Genomic DNA, 20,963 nt, shown 5'->3' with positions numbered 1-20,963 from the left:
GAATAAAAATGTACAGATTAGTGAAAATAACATCCAAAATGTTATAAGAGAAAATGCTTACAAAAATGTATATATTAACAGAAATATACATTAAAATGCTGGTGTATTTTCATTAAATAAAACATAAAACAAATCAGAAAGTGATGTGGAAATGTAGTGAAGTGAATTTAAGATTGGAAAAATGAGACTCTAGGAAGAACTAGAACTGAGATTAATCCATCCCTGACTGTAATCAAAAATGAACCATTTGAGTTTTTTAGCCTATGGGGGGGAGGTGCAGCAGGCTCCAGTCCTTCTTTACAAAGCCAGGGGGGAGTCATTTGCAAATAATTCCTCTGTTGACGTGTCTGTGTGAACTACATACGTTCAAAGAACAGGACAGGAACGTATCAAGATCAGGAAGGGCAATCTTGAGCGTACCCTTCCTTCTCCCTATGAGAATGGAGCTAGTGTTCCCATGTTCTCTGAAAGGGTGATTTGAAAGCATCGCTTTGCTTCTTTCCAGACAAAATGGGATGAGCATGACAACCGCACACGGCTTAATGAGCGGATTGATGCAGTCAATCGATGGAAGGAAACCCTGGACAAATGCCTCACAGATATCGACACGGAAATCAACGCCATGACTCAAGTATGTTGTGATATTTAATTTATTTAAAGTGTTTCGAAACTGTCCACCAGCAGATTCCTGGGTGGTGTACAAAAGCATGAAAACTATTCACACAACATATTGTTACGCACAATCCAATATCTGAGAGGGGGGAGTTTCCAGAGGTCTCTGCACATACCTTGGTTTTGGCTTCTTTGGAATTATGGCCACTGGAGACTGCTGGCCTTTCTGTGATGTGTGAGGTTTATTTGCACATTATAGAGGCTGAGTGTGACTGTGTGTGTATCTACACACACGCACAGAGGCTGATGGAAGGCTCACAGCATTAACACCCCAATAGATCATACCCCTTCAGATTTCTAGTGGGAACAGGATAGCTTTGGATTCTTACAGAGAACAAGCCAAGCCTCTGTCACATCTACATCACACAGATAAAGCACTCTTATACCACTTTAACAGTTGTGGTCCCCCCCTTCAAGAATCCTGGGAACTGGAGTTTCAGGCTGCTGGAAATGGTAGCTATGTGAGGGGTAAACTACAGTTGTAGGGATTCTGTTGGGAAAGCCACAGCTGTTATATGTGGTATAAATGTGCTTTAAATGTATGGTGTGGATGTGACCTTATGTTTTGGATCCATTTTCCAGACTACCAGCCTCTTTTGTTCTCTCTCTGACACTTTTGATAACATCATCTCCAGACCAGGATGGGGGAAAGTCATGCCACCTTCCAGAAGGCTCTCCAGTTATTTACTCTTTCTGGCAACCCATTGTATTGCTTAGCTAGTTTCACCATTTTTGCAGCCTATTTTTTCCTGCAAAATCCCATAAAATTACAGAATTGGAGGGACCTCCCCTCCAAATATTTAGTCTAACTGCAGTCTCATAATATATTTAAGCAAATACAACAACAAAATAAAGACCAGGCCAAAACCATACAACTGAAGAACAAAATTAATTCTGATTACAATTCTGCCTAGAATGTTTTAACGTGGCATCAAAAAGTGTTGAATGTGCAATGTTTCCCTGCCTTCAAACGCCCTCAATGAACTCCAAGGAGGTGCTGTGTGTTCTGCAGTTCTGGACAAGTGCAGAACATCCCCAGAGTGCACCATCCTGAAAACAGAAAGGTTAGAAGCTTGTCAAGCTGTTTCCCCATCAAGCCCGGTATTATCTGATCTCCCCGGAGACTTGGACAGAAAGAGGGATTCTCTCATGATGTGTTACTACCTTCTCGTTTTAATCAGAGATGTCAGAGATTGAACTTGGGACCTTGTGAATGCAGAGTGTGTGTTTGCCACTGAGCCCTGCCCAAGTCATGGGAATCTTAACTTGAATTTCACCACACCAAAAATGACTTTATTTACCTACACCAGAGAGGCATTCAGTGGGTTTTCCACCGGTCATATGGTAGACCAGTATAAACCTGTGCATGGTGGGGAGAAAGTGGATGGAGAGATGTTTTTCTCCCTTTGTCATAACCAGTAGTGTAGTGGCAAATTCAGAAGTTCAGAGGCCCTTTGTGATAGTTACAGCCACACATCCCCCTTTTTTGCTGCGGGGTTGAGAATGCAATTCTTGCTAATACCTTCTCCCACAACAACAGATATCCCTAAGAGGCAATAAGCATGAAAGGGGGATGTGTTAGCTACTGAAAAGAGTATTTCATTCTTATTGGCTCCAAATGATTAGCTCCAATCAGCAGGAGAGGACAAGGAAGCATCTCAGTGGCTAACACACTCCCCTTTCATGCTGATTGGCTCATAGGGTGCTGGAGACATAGAGACCCTGCTCCCAGAAAACTAAGGCTTCTAAGACACCGCCCCGAGAACCCAGACGCAGAGCTTGGAAAAGTTACTTTTTTGAACTACAACTCACATCAACCCAATCTAGTGGCCATGCTGGCTGGGGCTGATGGGAGTTGTAGTTCAAAAAAGTAACTTTTCCAAGCTCTGCCCAGACAACTACAGCCCTGGTCATAACACTAGAACTTGGGGACATCCAATGAAGCTGAAGGTTGGAAGATTCAGGAATAACACAAGAATGTCCTCCTTCACACAGTGCTTAGTTTAACTATGGAATTTGTTCCCACAAGAGACGGCGATGGCTACCAACTTGAATGGATTTAAAATAGGATTAAACAAATTCATGGAGGATAAGGTTATCAATGGCTACTAACATTGATGGATATGTTTTACCTCCACAGTCGGAGGCAATATGCTTTCTGAATATCACTTGCTGCAAATTGCAGATGGAGAGAGTGCTGTCATGCTCAGGCCATAGGTATTGCAGAACTAAGCTTTTTTTGTTGCAGAATTTCGCTTTGGCTCAGAAGCTTGATCTTGTTCATTTTTTTGTGTTTGGTTTTAAATATGGAGCACAAACAGTCCTGGCTGCATCAGTCAAGGGCCTTCAAATGTTGTTACCCTCCCTGACCCTTTCCAAAGTATGCAATGAAGGGCAAAGCCCAGCAACCAAATCTGAGTGTTCTGACAAAGTGGGCTGGGTGGTTCTGTGGAGAGTTTGGCATGTAAAGACTTCATAGACAGCCAATGGTTTCCATGACACTGAAGATCTGCTGGGAGGAAATTAAATGGCTGGTGGGTGAGAACCTCTTGGAGATATAAACTGTGAGCAACTCAGTTTGCTTTTCCATGTGTTGGATCCTGCTTGACCCAACTGGCAAACATTCCCAAAGTAAACTTGAGCAGCCTGCAAGCCCATGTCGCCCAACATGACATCCTGGAGTTAATTCTTCTAAAGGTGAGAGAAGTGGAAAGAAAATCTTATTTTAGCTTTTTTCCTTCAGATGAAGGAGGAGGCAGAGCAGGCCCTGCAGGCTAAGAACCTGCCATTGGATGTGGCCATAGAAAATCTCACCCTCCGGGAGAGTCGCCGAGCCATTGATGTGGTGAAGGACCCTGTCGAGGATGAGCTGCACAAAGAGGTGGAGGTGATCGATGCTGCCAAGAGAGATCTTCAGCAGAAAGTGAGCGAGGCGTTTGAGCAGCTTTGGTGAGCCAACAGGCCTGGTTGTCAAATTTATTTATTTATTTATTATTTAATTTGTATCCCACCCTTCCTCCCAGCAGGAGCCCAGGGAGGCAAACAAAGCGCTAAAAACACTTTAATACAGATCTTAAAATACATTAAAACAAAACAGTGTTAAAAACATTAAAAAAAACAACTTTAAAAAAGGGTTAAAACATTATTAAATAATTAACATTATTAAAAAACATATTAAGCAATTCTAACACAGATGCACATTCAGCATTTTGGTTTTGTTTCTGAGGCGTCAAGCTGAATTAAAGGATTGTACAATGTGGGGGCAAAAATATTTATTGTCTTGAAGGCCCAAATTTGCACAAAACCCTCTTAGCTCAACCATGTAGCTACTTCCCCACTCTTCCCACCCCTAAAAACATATGCTTTCCACCACAGTGCATTTTAAATTTTCAAAGCATTTGCGTGTCACAGACATTCTCTGAATAATAATTACACCAACCTTCTAAGACATGCCAGTGTTTCATTTATTTACATACTTAGGTTGCAGTCCTAACCCCACTTACCTGAGAGTAAGCCCAGTTGAATTGGACATATTTCTGACTAGACATAGTTAGAATTGCCGGGCTCCTTAACTAATGTCTTTCAAAAATGTTCCTAGGGCAGCTTGTTCAATATATTAAAAGCAATAATAAATTGTTATATATTTATTACATTTATACCACACCTTTCTTTCACCATGGAACCCAAGGCAGCATTCATGTTCCCAGGCAGTATCTCATCCAGTCACTGACCAAACCCAAGCCTGGTTAGCTTCAGCAAGGTGGTGGCCTCATGTGCCTTCAGACCATAGCCTGGGATTATGCAACTGTGGGGGGCTTTTTTAAAAAACCTAAAAGAGTATTATTCCCAAATCTCAGCTGAGGCTGAGAAAACAAGAGACTTGCCTTACACATTGTAATTTAGTGGCTGATGTAAGATTTTAACTGGAGAATTAACCATTCAAGCTCTTACCTTACACCAGCTTTTCAATAAACCTTGTAAAACTCCTTTTATATCTTTGCTAGTATATGGTTATTTTTAAATTTTTAATTCTGAATCTAGTGTTGCATACCCAAGATAATGGCCATGATGTTGTTTATACTGCAGTGAAAGAGATGGGAAAATCAAACTCCCCCTAATAATTTAGGGGCCCTTTCCCCATCATCATCTTTTTATTATATTTGACTAAAAGCCATTACAAACCAAGTAAGAAAATATGTATACAATAACAACGTACAGACAAATTTAATTTAACAGATCTTCTGTACAATCCACTGCAGTTGCACTCAAAGGAATTGCACAAATATGTTTTGCTGCCTTAGCAAACAAAGGTGTTTTGTATGTAACATATGGATCACAATCTGACAGTAACCAACATACTTTCACAAAGGTAGTCTCACCCAGTAGAGATGTCAAAATCTGTCCCAGGAATCTCTCCCTGGGAATTCGATATAAGTGACAGTATAATAGGTAGTAGGCAGTGTGAAATATCCTCTGCCTCTCCCCCACCACAAATATAGAGCCGTAGATTTCTTGGAACACGCCTATATCTTCCATCCAAAAAGGATGAGGGCATAGTCTGATATCGTAATTATGTGAATGCGATTCTCAGAGAAGCAAGCATTTATAGATATTGGGCTCTTTTATGGTTTGTTTTCAACAAACAATACCAATAAGAAAAATTTGAGGATTTGATTTCTTTCCCCATCATGTTCAGTGCCCTCTGATTGCCCGGTTTACATTACAGTAGGGCCCCGCTCGTACAGCGGGTTACGTTCTGGACCCCCACTGTAAAGCGAAAACCGCTATAAAGCAGATCCCATTGACTTACATTGACCAAAATGGCGCCCAGCGGCAAAAAAACGCCGTAAAAGTGGAACAAGCACTGTAAAGCAGGGCCTTTCTACAATTCACAACCGCTGTATTCGCGGAACGCTGTAAAGCGAAGCGCTGTAAAGCGGGGCCCTACTGTATCCAAAAGTTAGATTTAATGGGATTTTGCAAGGGGTTGTAATTACTATGTAACTATATATTCTGATATTTGTGTTAAAAGTGGTCCTAGAGGCGATGGCATACTTTGCATTGTGTTATAGTGGGGCAATTTTTGGCTGCCAACAATTGCTCGGAGTTTTAATTACTAATTCTTGTTTCATTAGCCAAAACACTTGCAGGCTTTAGGTTAGAGATAAGATGTTTATTCTGTTGAACATGTGGTATCAGTCAGCACTGCCTCTAGCTGCAAACAGCACATGGGTGGGAGCCTGTCCCTGACTTCATGTCCCAGTACTTTCTGTTTCCTTTGTAGGTCCTGAGTCTCTCTACTTAATTCTGTTACTCATAATACAATGCTGATTGCTAAGCCAAGTGAAGTCTGAAGAAGTCTGAAGACTTCCGCCTGGATTCTCTCTTGCATTCCTTAATGCTTGCCCTTTGTCTCTTCCCCTGCCCCCTTCCTTTATATTTCATTCACAGCCTTTTGCAGGAGGCCCGCCAGCAACTGAACTTTGACCATCGGGGGAAAATGGAAGCCCTAGAGATCGACCGGACCTGCGTTTCCCTCAATGTCAACTCTCCAAATATCTCCTACAAAGTCAATCCTACCCGAGTGCCAATTGGGTAAGGTAACAACCATAAAAGAATCTTGACCACACACTTCTTCTCAGGGCCAGCCCTACTGTTAGGCAGAATGAGTCAACCTGGAGGGCGTCTTCCTGAGTCCACTGGCTGTACCCGTCTGTTGAAGAACCAGAGTGGTGTGTAGCATGAGGCCTATGCAACTTCTTGGAAGCTTTCTTCAGCTGCAAAAATCTTGTTTTTCTGCCTCTCTTCTAGGTTGCTTGAGAATTTCTTTACTGGGCATGGGATAAAGCTTAAGTGTTGTGAGGTGGCCATGGATGGTGTGTGTTTTTCTTCCTATTAAACATTTTTCCAGCACTCTGCAATCTCCCTGGCTACCTGTGCTTCCTGATTTCAAAAAGCGTAATGGAGGAGTTAATCTTACGACATCTACATTATGTGCAGTACATTTAAAGCACATGACTTCACCCAAAGAATTCTAGAAACTGGGGGGGGCGTGGTTTGCTAGTGGGCAACATGGCGGCATAGAGCCGAGTCTCCCGCAATCACGGAGCAAAAATCTCATGTAAAATCCTGCAAAACACAAGCTCTTCCGATATCATTGGACACCTTTAAAGTTATACCATATAAACAAATCCCTCTCTCCACTATGTTGGAGAGAGTGTGAAGTGGTGGGCTCACTCTGCCATATGTGGTGGAACTGAAAACCAATAAAGGAATTCTGGAATATGTTTCTGGGGAAAATCTCAGATATTACATGGCAATTACTGATTCCATATGCAGCTCTGCCCTTGGTATCTCATGCTGGGCATTTGAACGTAACTATTATGCACAAAGATTTGGTCATTCTGTTACCAGCAGAAGGTTGCATGGACATTTCAGTGAAAAGTAGCAGGTAACCTTTCAATAGAATGTTGGTTGGGCAGAGTGTGGGAAATAGCACTCTGAGAAATTAATGCGACATGATAGAAAAGTTCAAGGTTTGGCTAAAGCGGACAAGTTCGATGAGGTGGAGCACCCGTTTATATTAACAAAACCATACCAGTGCTTTCTCCTCCAGTGTCCCATGTCTCGCTATGGTGAGGGTTAATTTTCTACTCTACCACAAAGGAAATCATAGAAGGGAGAATAAAGGCAGCAGATGTGCAGCAATTATGTTATAGCATTTGGTTTCTATTAAAGCTTCGTTGTTAGCTTGGAGAGTCAACAGCATTTACAGATTGTACTCCATGTTAGGTAATGTTGATTAATTGTTCCTATGTGTGTGTTTTTTTGTATATTCAGAAAATTAAATTAAAGACAATTATAAAAAAAAGAATCCTAGAAACTGTATGTTGCTAAGGGTGCTGGGAATTGTAGCTCTGTGAGGGTGCGGTAAACCACAGTTCCCAGGATTCTTTGGGGGAAGTGATATGCTTTAAATGTGCTTTAAAGTCTCCTGCTAGGTTTTAACTGAAGTGTGGGAAAGTGGGAGAAGTTATCAAGCACCTGAGATCGATGTGTTCACTGATCTTGTTTTTAAGGGAAGCTTTCCCTTTTTCCTTTGTTACAAAAAATCTTTCTGCACTCATTTGTCCAAAAGTAAACAAATATTTTATTTTTAAAAAATAAGTGACAGCAGTCAGGCACACGCAGTGGGACAACAGCCCTGACTTCTGCTGCTCGTGTGTATTTATTTCATTTATATCCTAGCTTTTCTCCAAGGAGCTCAAGGTGTTCTAATCCAACCCTGTGAGGTAGGTTAGGCTGAGAGGCAGTGTCTGGCTGAAGGTTAGGCAGTGAACTTCACGGCCGAGTGGGGTTTTGAACCCTGGTCTAGAGGCAAGGTCAGCCGAGGGCACCATGGGATTTTACAGGAAGTGCAGACAGGCAGGAAGGCTTCAGAGTGAAGACCATACCAGAGACAAGATTTGTAGAATGAAAGAAAGGGCTCTCAGTCACAAATAACTCTTGGCCACTTCAGAAATTAACCACTTAAAATTAACCAAGTAGCTTTGCTTGAATGTCACTTTTTGGCCATTGGGCCCCGAAAGCAGCCAACGTACAATGAAAAAAGATAGATAACAATAAAAAAAGAGAATGCGTCTAGAACTAATTCTGACAACCAGTCCACCTTTTCTTTTTGGCTGTTGTAGATCTATCACTCCAGAGCAATGGGATCAGTTCAGCCAATACAACAAGGACCGAGCGGAAGCAGAACTGAAAGCAGCTGCGGATTTGCGGGAAGCCATTGCACTCACCATTGCCCAGGTAAGAAACATGCCTTACTGCTGGCCAGCAGCAGCCAGTGGGGTGGCGACACTTACCTGACCTCCAGGAACCAGCATCACTACAGTTTACTGGGAGAGGCAAGGCAGTGAGGTTAGCCCTTGCACCCATGCCTCTGCACTATGTTGACCTTGCTGCCACCTCATCCCTCCTACTCACCTTCCTGGTACACCACAGAGACACTGGTGAGGGGGGGTCAGGTTAGTGCCCACACGTCACCAACCACTATTTTTGCTGGTTCCTAGGAAAATGCTTGGTTTAGAAGCTTAAACATAGGTTATGGACTGCCTCCAGATTTGGACTACAACGGTTTGCCTCCATATGTGGACTACAACTCCCCATCAGCCCCAGCCAAAACCACAACTACAACTGCCCTAGCCAGCGCTATTGTGCTATCTGTGACTAGTGGGAGTTGTAGTCGAAAGCCTCTGCAGGGCACCAGGTTGGGGAAGGCTATTATGGAGCCATGGAAATGGTGTGGGTAGCCTTTTTTTTTAACCTAAGAGCCAGATTCCCTCTTGCCCAACCCTCTGGGGTCCACATGCCAGTGATGCCACCCTGCACTTGCACACGACACTCACGCAGAGGCACACAGACCTGGCTCCTCAGTTGATCCATGCACTTTTGCTGTGGAGGGGGAGTTGTTCTCACCCCCTCCCCACTCCTCAGCTGATCCATCTGATGACCAAGGCGGGGGTGATTTGCAAACTCCATCAGGGCTCTGGGCTGGGCAGAGAGGTTTTAAACTTCTCTGTTCACCCCAGCACTGTGTTTACTTAAAATTCTACTGCTACTGTGGAAACTGTTGGGTCTTGGAGGGGTCAGACAAATGTGGGTGGGGGCCAGATCAGGTAGTGGGCTGGGGGTTTATAATGTCTGGAGATTTTTTATTAATCATAAAAGCAAAACAATCCCCACACAGCCATGAAGCTGACCTTGGGTCAGTCACTGCCTCTCAGCCTCAGAGGAAGGCAATGGTAAACCCCCTCTGAATACCGCTTACCATGAAAACCCTATTCATAGAGTTGTAGTCGACTTTAAGGCAGTCCATTTCCATTTTTACCTAGGATATGGGAATTAAAACTTGGGGATCTAGCAACATTGAATAAGATTATGTGGTACCTTTGGATAAAAGGTAAACTGCTCTTGTAAACTGCTTAGAGTTTGTTTTTTACAATGAGGCGGTACAATAAAAATAAATAAAACAAGGAAAATATAGGATTTTTACATTTGGAGGGGATTGGAGGCATGTTAAAGAATACTGGAAATCCAGAAAAAGTATGGTTAGCCGAAACTACTTATCATTGTTATAACATTATAGTAATTATAATGAATGTTAACTTTAAGAATTGGTATCCAAGATTTTTTCTCTTCCCTTCCCATAGCTTTTGTGTCATTTATTTTATACTGCAAGTTTAAGGGCAAGGACTGTCTTGTCTTCTTTTGGCCTTTATAGGCCCCAGTTGAACCAGAGTTGAGGGAGAAAACCCATAAAGATGTAATTTTTCCTCAACCATAATTGCCCAACCAGAGGTCAGGTTGTCTGTTAAAATCAGAGGGGCTAATCCTTGAGGTCTGAAATTTAGCTTGAGCCAGAAGCTTGATGCATTTAGCCATGCTTATGCTTCAAGAGAAACCAGCCCAGATTCAAATCTGAGTCGGGTGTTGGGAATGCCACGTGGGGCACCAAAAATGGATCGCAGAAACCTGGACTGTATTGCCTCCAGGGAGCAAAAATCTTTATAAAAGCATATCTGAGAGTCATAGAGTAATTGGGCCAACATCTTGCCCTGGAAAACTTTGATGACAGACGGGTTATGAGAACCCCCTTTCGAAAAGAAAAATCTAAGAATAGCGGAGATAGTTCTTTGGGCATTCTCAGAAAGATGTGCAATTTGGGCTCTCCACAGGCCGGCTGTTTGAAAAACTATGCCCAAGTATTTATATAGCTTGACCTGTTCAATATTGTCCCCATTGACCCTCCATCTGTGCTTAGTATGTCTTTTGGAAAAGACCAAAATTTTGGTCTTTTGATAGTTTATTGCAAGCTCCTTCTCTATACAGTATGCCATAAAAGCACGAACGGCTCTCCTGAGACCTACTTCTTAAAATTGGGACTAGTGAGTCCAAAACAGAATTGGGCAGCTAGAGATAGGTTTTTGGTTTTTTTGAGAATTAAAAGTAATTTGAACGAGGGATGGCTGTTTCTGGTATGTACATTTATTCACCTCTTTTATCTTACAAAAACCTGCCGTGCCTGTTTACATTTCAAAATCCTGTGAAACCTGTCTGGCCAGTAGCCAAATAGTACACCATACAAAGTGATGGCTCTCTTAAACTGTGTCCTGTTCGTAAACTATGGTCTGTCTTTAGGCTAACTTTTTACATGCAATTTTCCTTCTAGACTGACAACGAACTAGAAGCGCAGCGTGTGGCCACAGAATTTGCCTTCCGGAAGAGGATCCGTGATTTGGAGAGAGCGCTTGATGAGCTGAGGTGGCAAGAAAAGAATGTAAGTCTTGGCTGATGTCGGAGACCTGCAAATTTGCAAAGAACTTGCACTTATAGAGTAAGTCTGTTCTGAGTGTAGAGTCTCCCTTGGATGCAAAGCATGCATGTTCTCTTGAAGGTTCTTCAATACTTCAAGATGTTAAATGGAGATGGAGGGGGTATCTCTTCTCCCCCCAAGAGGGTTGGTGAACTCTTTTCATAACAAACATTCGGGGGGGGGGACATGCCAGCCGTGGGCATGGCCATTGCAAAAGTGGACATGGCTACACCTCTCTCTCTCTGTTTCATCCCCACATAACATGTCCCCATTCATTTTCTCTCACACGTACAAACTATTTTGGCATATAAGCCATTTTTCTGCAATAATTGGTGGGTTTTTTTTTTTTTAAACCCTCATGAAAATCATCCAGCATTTTAGTGATAATTTCTCCTGCTAAACATTTTTGTATGCAGTTCTGACTAATGTACATATTCTTGCAAGCAATTTCTCCTAATATAATGTGTTTTGTACGTTATTTTCACTAATACATTCAATTTTATGCACATTTCTCCCTAATATATGCATTTTTGCAAACATTGCTTAGTTGGAGAAGTGCACTGCAAAATTCAGAAAAAAATGAATTTTGAAGGATGGCTGTGTCTCGGGTTCTCATCTTGTTTTGGAAAGTGTGAATGTGATAAATTCGGCTTTAAATGTCAACTGAACTGAATTTCTTCCCCATCCCTACTCTTGACAGGAGTGGAACATAAGAAGCTGCCTTATACTGGGTCAGAACATGGGTCTATGTAGCTCAGCATCATCCACACGGGACTGGCACCTACTCGCAATGTTTTCTCATAGGGGTCTTTCCCAATCCTTGGGGATTGAACCTGGAACCTTCTGAATGCAAAGCGCATGCCCTGCCATATGCATGTACCCTATCCTTATGGTCTACCTCACTAATGAAGGTGGCAACCAACTCTACGGCTCTCTTTCAATTGTGTTTTTGTTTTCTCAGACTCTGGAAGAAATTGCTGAGATGGAGGAGGACATCAGGCGCCTGGAGGATGATCTCCGGAAGAAGGTGTGGAATCTGAAATTGGCTCACACCCGCCTGGAGACCCGGACTTACCGCCCCAACATGGAGCTTTGTCGTGATCAGGTATAGCAAACCTCTAGCCTTGTAAGCTTAGAGTTTGGATAGATGGGAGTGGTGACTGGCTTGGTGTAGACAGAGATAAGGCATGAAGTTTCCCTGGAGAGGCCACATACTATGTCCTCCAAGGCTCTGTGTAGGAGGCTTTAACCACTTCACCCCATTGCGCATTCACACTTGGTTTCACGCAGGAGGCAACATCACTATAAAGTGGTGGTCCTGCAGGTTCTCAGTGCTCTTTGTTGAAGCCAAAGCATAAGCAGTAATGCTATAGGAAGATGACCCTTTAACCTGGGAGCAATCGCATTTTCTTGGCAAGATTAGCATTTGGAACATATGAACCTTGACATCCTTCTCCTGTCCTTGGCTTTCAGGCTCAGTATGGATTGACGGATGAGGTGCATCAGCTAGAAGGCACCATTGCTGCTCTGAAGCAGAAGCTGGCACAGTCACAGTATGTTCCTATGTAACCACCCCCTTTTTAGTGGAGAAAGGGCTGTCTTTAACTGAGCGTCAGGTGCAAGTTGTGGTTTCGGATCAGTATATGCTGCCTTGATTGCAGAAGGCTTTTTGTTGTTTATTCACCATCTAGATCTGTGAGTGAAAAAGGAACATGGGAATCTGGCTTTCTTTAGCCTAGGAGCATAATCAAATCTTTGGTTATGCAGCCCAAATATGCCTTTGCACTGTAGAATTATATCAAAGATTGGAAGTTGCTGAGTTAGTGGGATCTGTGGATGATCCTAATGCAATAAATACAAGATAGCATCTCCTGGATTCTAGCATCTGTGATGACTTGCTAAACTCTGGTCCACTAGAAAGCCCACAATTAAGCTCAGAAGTCAGATATATTTTCCTGTAGCTTGTTCTTTTACATCAGGGTGGCTAACCTATAGCACTCCAAATACTGTTGGACTCCAACTCTCATTAGCTCCAACTAGCAAGGCCAATGGTTGCAATTTTATGTACACCATTTAGAAATGTTAATGAATAAGTGGTATAGAAATACTTTTTTAAAAATGGCCAGGGATGATGGGAATTGAAGTCCAACAACACAGATTTAATCACTACTTTTATACAGAAAACCAGCTTCTCTCTCTCTCTCTCTTTGTGTGTGTGTGGGAGAGTGGGAGAGTGGGAGAGAGGGAGATGATTAAATGATTTATTAATATGGGCTTTAACATGCTGGTGTTTAAATTCAGATTTAATTTTAAACCATGTTGCTGTCAAACAGATACTAGAGTGGGAAACATGAAACTGATTAAAAATGTAAATCAACTCTTATCCATACTGAAGGCAATACAAGAGTCTCTGCTGTTGTCTGTACGTCTGCTAGGAAGCTGCATATAGTTATATGTTCCTAATAGGTGTACACCTGAAAAAGCACATTTATCTAATTTTCCAACGTTATGGTATACCTTGATTCCCCCCCAAAATTAGTGTAAATCCTTGTAAGGAAAAATAATGTATACCGTTGTCCCAAAATTGATCCTTTACACCGGGGATGCAGAATCTCAGCCCCTGGGGACAAATGCAGCAATTCAGGTTTCTCTTTCTGGCCCTCTGAAGTCATCACAGGCCACATCGCTCACTAGTCCTGTTTTGTACATTAAGAGTTTTTACCTGGCAGGAATGTGTCCTTGAATTCTGATAATGCCTCTTGTTTGCTTGGATGGAAGATAAAGATGGTGTGTGTGTAGCGTCTAGGCAAAACTTACATTTGTTGCTCTGTCCATTTTTGCCTCTGACCCCATCTGCTACTGGCATGTGATCCTCTGTAGGTCGCCCGGAAGGGAATGTGGCCCTATGTTCCACACCCCTGATTTACAGGAGGATGAGCAGAGAAATCCATGATAACTTGTCTTTATAAACATACCTGTACTTGGTGGAAAAATGCAGAGCTTGGAAAAGTTACTTTTTTTGAACTACAACTCCCATCAGCCCCAGCCAGCATGGTGCTGGCTGGAGCTGATGGGAGTTGTAGTTCAAAAAAAGTAACTTTTCCAAGCTCTGGAAAAATGATTATGTGAGATCCTTCTATTGGAAAATCAAAATGTTTCCTTCCCTTTGCTATGGCTGAAATCCAATGACAATTGCATGGGAGCACATTTTAGAACAACACCAGCTTAATCTCAACTGTTCAGTAGGGCCCCACTTACTGGCACTTCGCTTCCCGGCGTTCCGCTAATGCGGCGGCTTTCATTCCCTGTTTTAAAGCTGATTTTTGCGCTTTCGCGGCATTTTCGCACAACGCACCCCATTATACTCAATGGGGTTCCGCTTTACGGTGATTTCCGCTTTACAGCGGGGGTCTGGAACGGAACCTGCCGTATAAGCAGGGCCCGCCTGTAGATGGAGGCAAACCCCTGATCATTTTATCTTGGCTTTCCACAGGGATGCTCTGGATGCTCTCTACAAACACCTGTATCGCATCCAGACAGATATCAGCTACAAAACCAACTCCCTGATGCTGGATAACAAGTGCATGGATGGCAGACGGAAGCTGACGGTCCCTGCTGAGAAATTTGTGCCAGAGGTGGATACCTTCAATCGCACCACCAATCGCACTCTCTCACCCCTCAAGAGTCGGCAGTTGGAGCTGGCATAGTCAAATGGCATGGGATGTGCAATCCCATGAGTAACACTAAAGAAAGGATGGGCTTGGGAAGTGAGCAACATACTCCCTCCCAGTCACTCACTTCAATGCCAAGCCAGGCTGGTAATCTGTGGCATATTGACATGAATTTTCTTCTCCCTCTTGCTTCATTTCTGCTCTCAAAGTTGTATAAATTGCCCCTCTTACAGCTCTGGTGCTCCGAGAAAGTGCGATAACCAATAAACATGTCCTTGGTTTACAGGTGTTAGCACCTGTTCAAAATGTCTGACACTTCAAATTCTTTCAAGCTTTGATTTTTGTATCTCTTTACATCAGGGCTGGGGAGCCTTGGGTCAAGGGGCTGAATGCAATGCTCAAGGCCTCTCTGTGGGGCCCTTGGGCAATGCTCAAGGCCCCTCTGTGGAGCCCTCTCACACCATACCCCTCACTAGCCATGATTTGTTCCCCAAGTGCTTTGGCCTGGCTGGACTGCGTCGAACTCCAACAATGCTGCTTCTTTGTCTGGATAGAGAGGGTTCTTGGGAGTGTGTATTAGGGTTGCCAGGTTCATGGCCTGAGACTGATCCTGTATCTTTAGGAGAAGAGAAAGTCAGCCAAGTGCAGGTGTTCTTGCAACACTGTAATAGGAAATACCACAAGGTGGAATTCTCCCTTCTCCCTGCACAACTTTTAAAGATACAGAAGACCTCTGGGAGGCCGGGCAATGTTGTTCTGCTTGGTTGTGCAGCAGCAACATGCTGCCTTTTAATTTTAATTGGCTGGGTCTTCCTAGGTTAGTTGTCCTTTCTCACTCAACACTCCAAAGAGCCACAAAAGGTGGCTTTGTGGATATATTCAGGAATTGGTTTTGTTCAGTGAACTCAGCTATGTTCTTTCAACTCCCCCTCATGTCCCCCTCTAGTTATTCCAGCTGAACACAGTAGAACGAATAATATTATAAAGGATCCAGTCCCATATAGCCTTACAATATATTTATAATGGTGTAATAACTTATATAGTCTGCTTTTTTCATAGTATGTATATTGCAAAAGAGCAAAAAGGTTCTCAGGGTTTCACTGCCTGCCTTCCTGTATAAAGCAGTACATTCCCTACGGAAGGTCTGTAGTAAAGTACAGAGAGATACGGTGTCTGGGAAGGCAGCCCATGCTTCCTTATCTTTGTAAACAGTGCTGGCAGTGCTGGCATGAACATTTATGGTGTTCTGTTTGGGTGTGTCTGAGGGAGACATAGAGCCATCGGAGAGGCACAATTGGTTAAGTTAACTAGTTGTTGACAGCTAGTCACACTTGCTGTCTCTGGCAGATGGCGCAGAGACGGCATGGCCAGGCAGCACAGCTGATAAGACCATGAGAAACGCCCTCCTTTGATAAAATGTATACAAACCCAAATCATTTAACACTTAGGGCCCATCTCCAGCTGGAGTGGGCTGAAGACTGCAGGAATGCTCTGCCATCCATGTTGCCTGATGGGTGAGATGTATTTCCATGTACTTTGTACCTTTGGCTCTGTAACAAGACTTGCAGTTTAACTCAGCCCTTTCATCTATTGTAACCTAACTAAGTCATACCTTCAAGGTCTTATCAGGGGTGTAGTCGTCCAGGGTCTCAGGTAGGGTTACCAGGTGTCTGGCTTTTGGCTGGAATTTCCAGTTTTTGGGGGTCTCCTCCAGGTAACTCACCTTAATCTCCGGACTCTCAGCTTCAATTAAAAAAAAAGTTTCTAGGAGGTCTGGTTCCCGAGATATACACCAAAATGTCAGCCGCCCCTACGACTGTTAAATCTGTTTAACGGATCTGTTATAGCAGCTCCTAGAGCTTGGAAAAGTTACTTTTTTAAACTACAACTCCCATCAGCCCCAGCCAGCCATGGCCAGTGGATTGGGCTGATGGGAGTTGTAGTTCAAAAAAATAACTTTTCTAAGCTCTGGTCACCCCGCCCTTTCAGGATTGTAGCCAATAAGTGAAGTCAGGGTTGTGATTTGTTGGCCCAGGCAGTGCCTAGACTTAATTGCAACATCAGGAAATGGTGGCTTTGAGATCTTCAGTTTGAGTAAGAATATGGCTTAAAGTTTTTTTTCTCTTGTGTGCAAGAGTCAGACCCTGGGCTGTTGGAGAGGGCAGTGCTTTGAAAACCTTGGCAATATGAAAGTATTTAATCCAATACTTGCTTTTCTGGGAGTAAAGCAATGCTAATCCCATGTACCTGGAGTAAACCCCATTGAATTCATTAGGACTTAGAATCATAAAAACACACCTTAAAATATATTAAAACAAAACATCTTTAAAAACATTTTTGCAAGCTTTAAAAACATTTTTTTTTAAAGAAAAGGTTTAAAAACATATTAAAAAGCAATTCCAACCCAGACACACACTGGAATAAGGTCTCAACGTAAAAGGCTTGTTAAAAGAACAAGTTCCTTATCACTTGAGGCTGCAGCTTTCCCTGGTTGAATAAGCCCCATTGAATACATTGGGACTTGCTTCTGAGTAAACGAACATAGGATTGCACTATAAATATCTTCACAGGTTGTGTAAATAATAAACATATTTGATATGCTTATATCAATATTTCTCCATACTGTGTCTCAATAAGTATCCGATTTCACACTATGGTTGTACAATACTTCCTCTACATTTTAACTATGCCTTTCTTCCTTGAGGTGGTCATGGTTCTCCATTGTTTTCATCCTGGGGGCAGATAGGCTGAAAGATGGTGAGTACCCCATGGTCACCCACTACACTTTATAGCTCATTTGCATTTTGAAAAATTAATTAAAACAATTTACATGCAGGCAAAATTTATTAAGTGGATCCACACAATACATTTAAAGCACATCCAACTCACATTTAAAGCGCATGACTTCCCCTAAAGAATCCTCGGAAGTGTCGTTTCTCCCTCACAGTTACATTTCTGATTCTGTGGTGAGATTCATGTACTTCAAATGGGTGTTGAATGTGCTTTAAATGAATGGTGTGGATCTGCCCTAGGTATGATGTGCATTCAAGAGTGAATTGAAAAGAACCATTTTAAAAGATACTTTTTTAAACAGGGGAAGGGCTGCAGCTCATTGGTGGGGCATATACTTTGAATGGAAAGGTCCAGAATTCAATTTCTGGAAAAGTCTATTACCTGGAATCCTGGAGAGCCAATGCTAGTCCATGTCATCAGTACTGAGCTATGTGGTACCAAATGGCCTGAGTCAGTATGAGGCAGATTCCTTTGTTCCTAAAAATGGGAAGAGACTCAAGGGCCACAGTGACTCCAAAATTTATTTATGTATTTTATTTACAATAGTTATATACTGCTTTATTGTAAAAAAAACCCTCAAAGTGGTTTACAGAAAGAATTAAAACAATGAAATTATTGGCAAAAACAGTTTAAGACATGTATTTAAAAACATTCAAAATAATAAAACCAACAATGAGTTAAAAACTGATTTAAAAACACAATAGCTTCTACATGCCTGGATAGGCTTGCCTAAACAAAAATGATTTTAGCAGGTGTTGAAAAGAGGCGTCTGGCTAATGTCAATAGGCAAGAAGTTCCAAAGCGTAGGTGCTGCCGCTTTGTTGTTGTTATGTGCCTTCAAGTCGATTTCAACTTATGGCGACCCTATGAATCAGTGACCTCCAATAGCATCTGTCATGAACCACCCTGCTCAGATCTTGTAAGTTCAGGTCTGTGGCTTCTTTTATGGAATCAATCCATCTCTTGTTTGGACTTCCTCTTTTTCTACTGTCTTCTGTTTTTCTGTATTGTCTTTTCTAGTGAATAATGTCTTCTCGTTATGTGTCCAAAGTATGATATGTGTCCAAAGTCAGAGGAAGGCAATGGTAAACCACCTCTGAATACCTCTTACCACAAAAACCTCATGAACAGAGTATCCAAAATGCTGCCACTTGACAGGACTGATTTCTTACAAGAGCAGAACAAGTTCTATGTGGCACCCATAACATGGAAAGCACAGCTTGAACTTGGCCTGGTAGCAAACCAGCAACCAATGCAGATTTCAGAGCAGAGGTATTATGTGCTGATAGGATCTCACTCTTGTCAGCAATTGTGCGACAGCATTGTGCATTAACTGACTGGATGCCAGGATTTTTTTAGTTTTGGTTTTCGGTTATGAATCCTGACTGGTTGTGGAATGCTAAGTTGTCTGCCTTACTCATAGGAATCTTGTTGTGTTTGGTATGGTATTGCATTTAGGAAAGCATCATTCTTTTGTTTTTCTGTTTGCATTTCATTTACCTTTAACCTCATAGAAGTGTTGAAGGAAAAACTTTCCAGACCAAGATTGTGCTCCAAAAGACAGAGGTTTATTGATCAATAACAAAAAATACCAGTATGCATAATGGGAGAGGAAGCTCTCTCGAACTTCACTCTGCTAATCAACAGGAAAACATTGCTTTTTATAGTGATTTATGCATCATACATACATTGTACCTTATGACCCCTTTGGGCCAATCCCTACCCAAATATCCTCCCCTGAGGGCAGGTACCTGGTCCCAGTGTCTCAAACTGTTTATGTCCGTTTAGAGAAAGAGGAAGGGTCCTTTGCCCATGTTTTGACATCTCACAAGGTACAAGACAAGACACCCAAACACATCTGAAGAAGAGTTATACTTCTAACTTTTACTCAATACAATTTCAGCATATGTGGTGTTCTCCTAAGAAACATTCTTACAACAGTTCCTCTTTTCCTTTAACACTGAGTTGCCTTGATTGTGGCTCCGGAAATTTCAGAGATTCCGCAGATTTCAGAGCAGAGGTATTTCGTGCTGACTCATGTCAGCAATCATGCCACAGCATTCTGCACTAACTGCAGCCCTTAGGTTAGGTTGTGCTGCATGGGGATTTCTGTGACCTTGGCTGACTGGCTGCCAGGGTTTTTTTTAGTTTTGGTTTTCGGTTAGGAATCCTGACTGGTTGTGGGATGCTGAGTTTTCTGCCTTACTGATAGGAATTTTGTTGTGGTTGGTACGGTAGTGGATTTTGGAAATCACTGTCTTTTCTTTTTCTATTTGCATTTCATTTACCTTAAACCTCACTCCCTTACATCCACAGAAGCATCAACAGTGGTTCCACACTCTCAGCTATAGCCACTTAAATCCACTGATGATGTATCTTATGGTTTGTTTCTTGCTCAATAGTGGTAAAAGTGAATTCACATACTAGGAAGTGTGGCTGCAACTGTTGTTGTTCCCAAGCTGCTGCCTGTGAAGGTAGACCAAACCATGTGTATTTCCTCTCTGTCAATTATTACTCACTGGAATTGGGTTGGCTCTCAAAGTGAGTTTATAGCAGCCCACAGGGTAGACAGAAAAGGGTAGAGAATCTTCTTACTCTCACTCATTTCTCAAACCTCTTTCTGAAGTGAAGGGTCAAATCTGTAAAGATGTTTGGAGCAACTATGTTAAAAGTAGGGGCAGGGCATTCCAGGCAAGGAGTTGCCAACCCTGCTTGGATATGGATGTCTTTGCAGAGGATCCCTAGTCAAGCTTTACCAACAGCACAATCCAAACTATATCTACTCAGAAGTAAGTCCTGTTGAGTTCTATGGGGGCTTAGTCCCTTAGTACGTGTGTTTAGAATTGCAGCCTTCAGGGGCATCCATCTTTACTCCCGAATGCTCCCATCTAACACCTCCACAACACTAGGCTCCTTTCTTCCTACAGTGGCCTTCTGGTGACTGGTCTGGCCTGTAGGCACTTAAACCCTTCTTGCCAAAAGCAAATAGGCTAGATTAAATGTTCCCTATTCAGGCTCCATTTCTAGCTTAATTTCCAATCAGATTTTTTAAAAATTGTATGCTCGAAGCAACTGTGATTGATGGTTAATGTACCATGCTTAATGACATCACTCAGGCCCGCCCCTGTGACATCACTCAGGCCCATCACCGTGACATCACTTGGGCCCGCCCCTAAAGTCTCACATTTTGGGATACTTCTGACCTGGCAACCCTAGTCTTGGGGGTGGGTGGGTTTAGACCTCTTAATTTTTTGGGAGCAGGGTCTCAGCAGGTTCCCTATGGTATGGTTCCACCATCCTACAAGCCAATCAGCATGAAATGAGAGTGTGTTAGCCACTGAAAAGAACCGATAACATGCTTTCTTGTCCTTTCCTACTAATTGAAGCCAATCAGCGTGAAAGAAGGTAAGAGAGCCATTGAAAAGATTTCTAATTAGCTAACACTTTCATGTGGA

The 20,963-nt window shown here is 42.5% G+C and overlaps 1 protein-coding gene across 4 annotated transcripts in view; it reads left to right on the top strand.

Annotated features, from left to right (window-relative positions):
• The window catches only part of TEKT2 (tektin 2), a 51,073-nt gene extending 36,085 nt beyond the window's left edge, over positions 1-14,988 (top strand). For all 4 annotated transcript variants that reach the window (XM_061596257.1, XM_061596259.1, XM_061596258.1 and 1 more), the window contains exons 3-10: positions 506-631; positions 3,416-3,621; positions 6,124-6,267; positions 8,364-8,478; positions 10,901-11,008; positions 12,006-12,149; positions 12,518-12,597; positions 14,538-14,988. In XM_061596257.1, coding sequence (XP_061452241.1) covers positions 506-631; positions 3,416-3,621; positions 6,124-6,267; positions 8,364-8,478; positions 10,901-11,008; positions 12,006-12,149; positions 12,518-12,597; positions 14,538-14,751 — 1,137 coding nt within the window. In that variant the 3' untranslated portion in view covers positions 14,752-14,988. The remainder of the gene's footprint in view (positions 1-505; positions 632-3,415; positions 3,622-6,123; positions 6,268-8,363; positions 8,479-10,900; positions 11,009-12,005; positions 12,150-12,517; positions 12,598-14,537) is intronic.
• The last annotated feature ends 5,975 nt before the right edge of the window (positions 14,989-20,963 follow it).

The sequence above is a fragment of the Rhineura floridana genome, chromosome 15 (assembly GCF_030035675.1).
Source record: "Rhineura floridana isolate rRhiFlo1 chromosome 15, rRhiFlo1.hap2, whole genome shotgun sequence".
NCBI lineage: Eukaryota > Metazoa > Chordata > Lepidosauria > Squamata > Rhineuridae > Rhineura > Rhineura floridana.
This window is presented reverse-complemented; position numbering and strand designations above follow the sequence as displayed.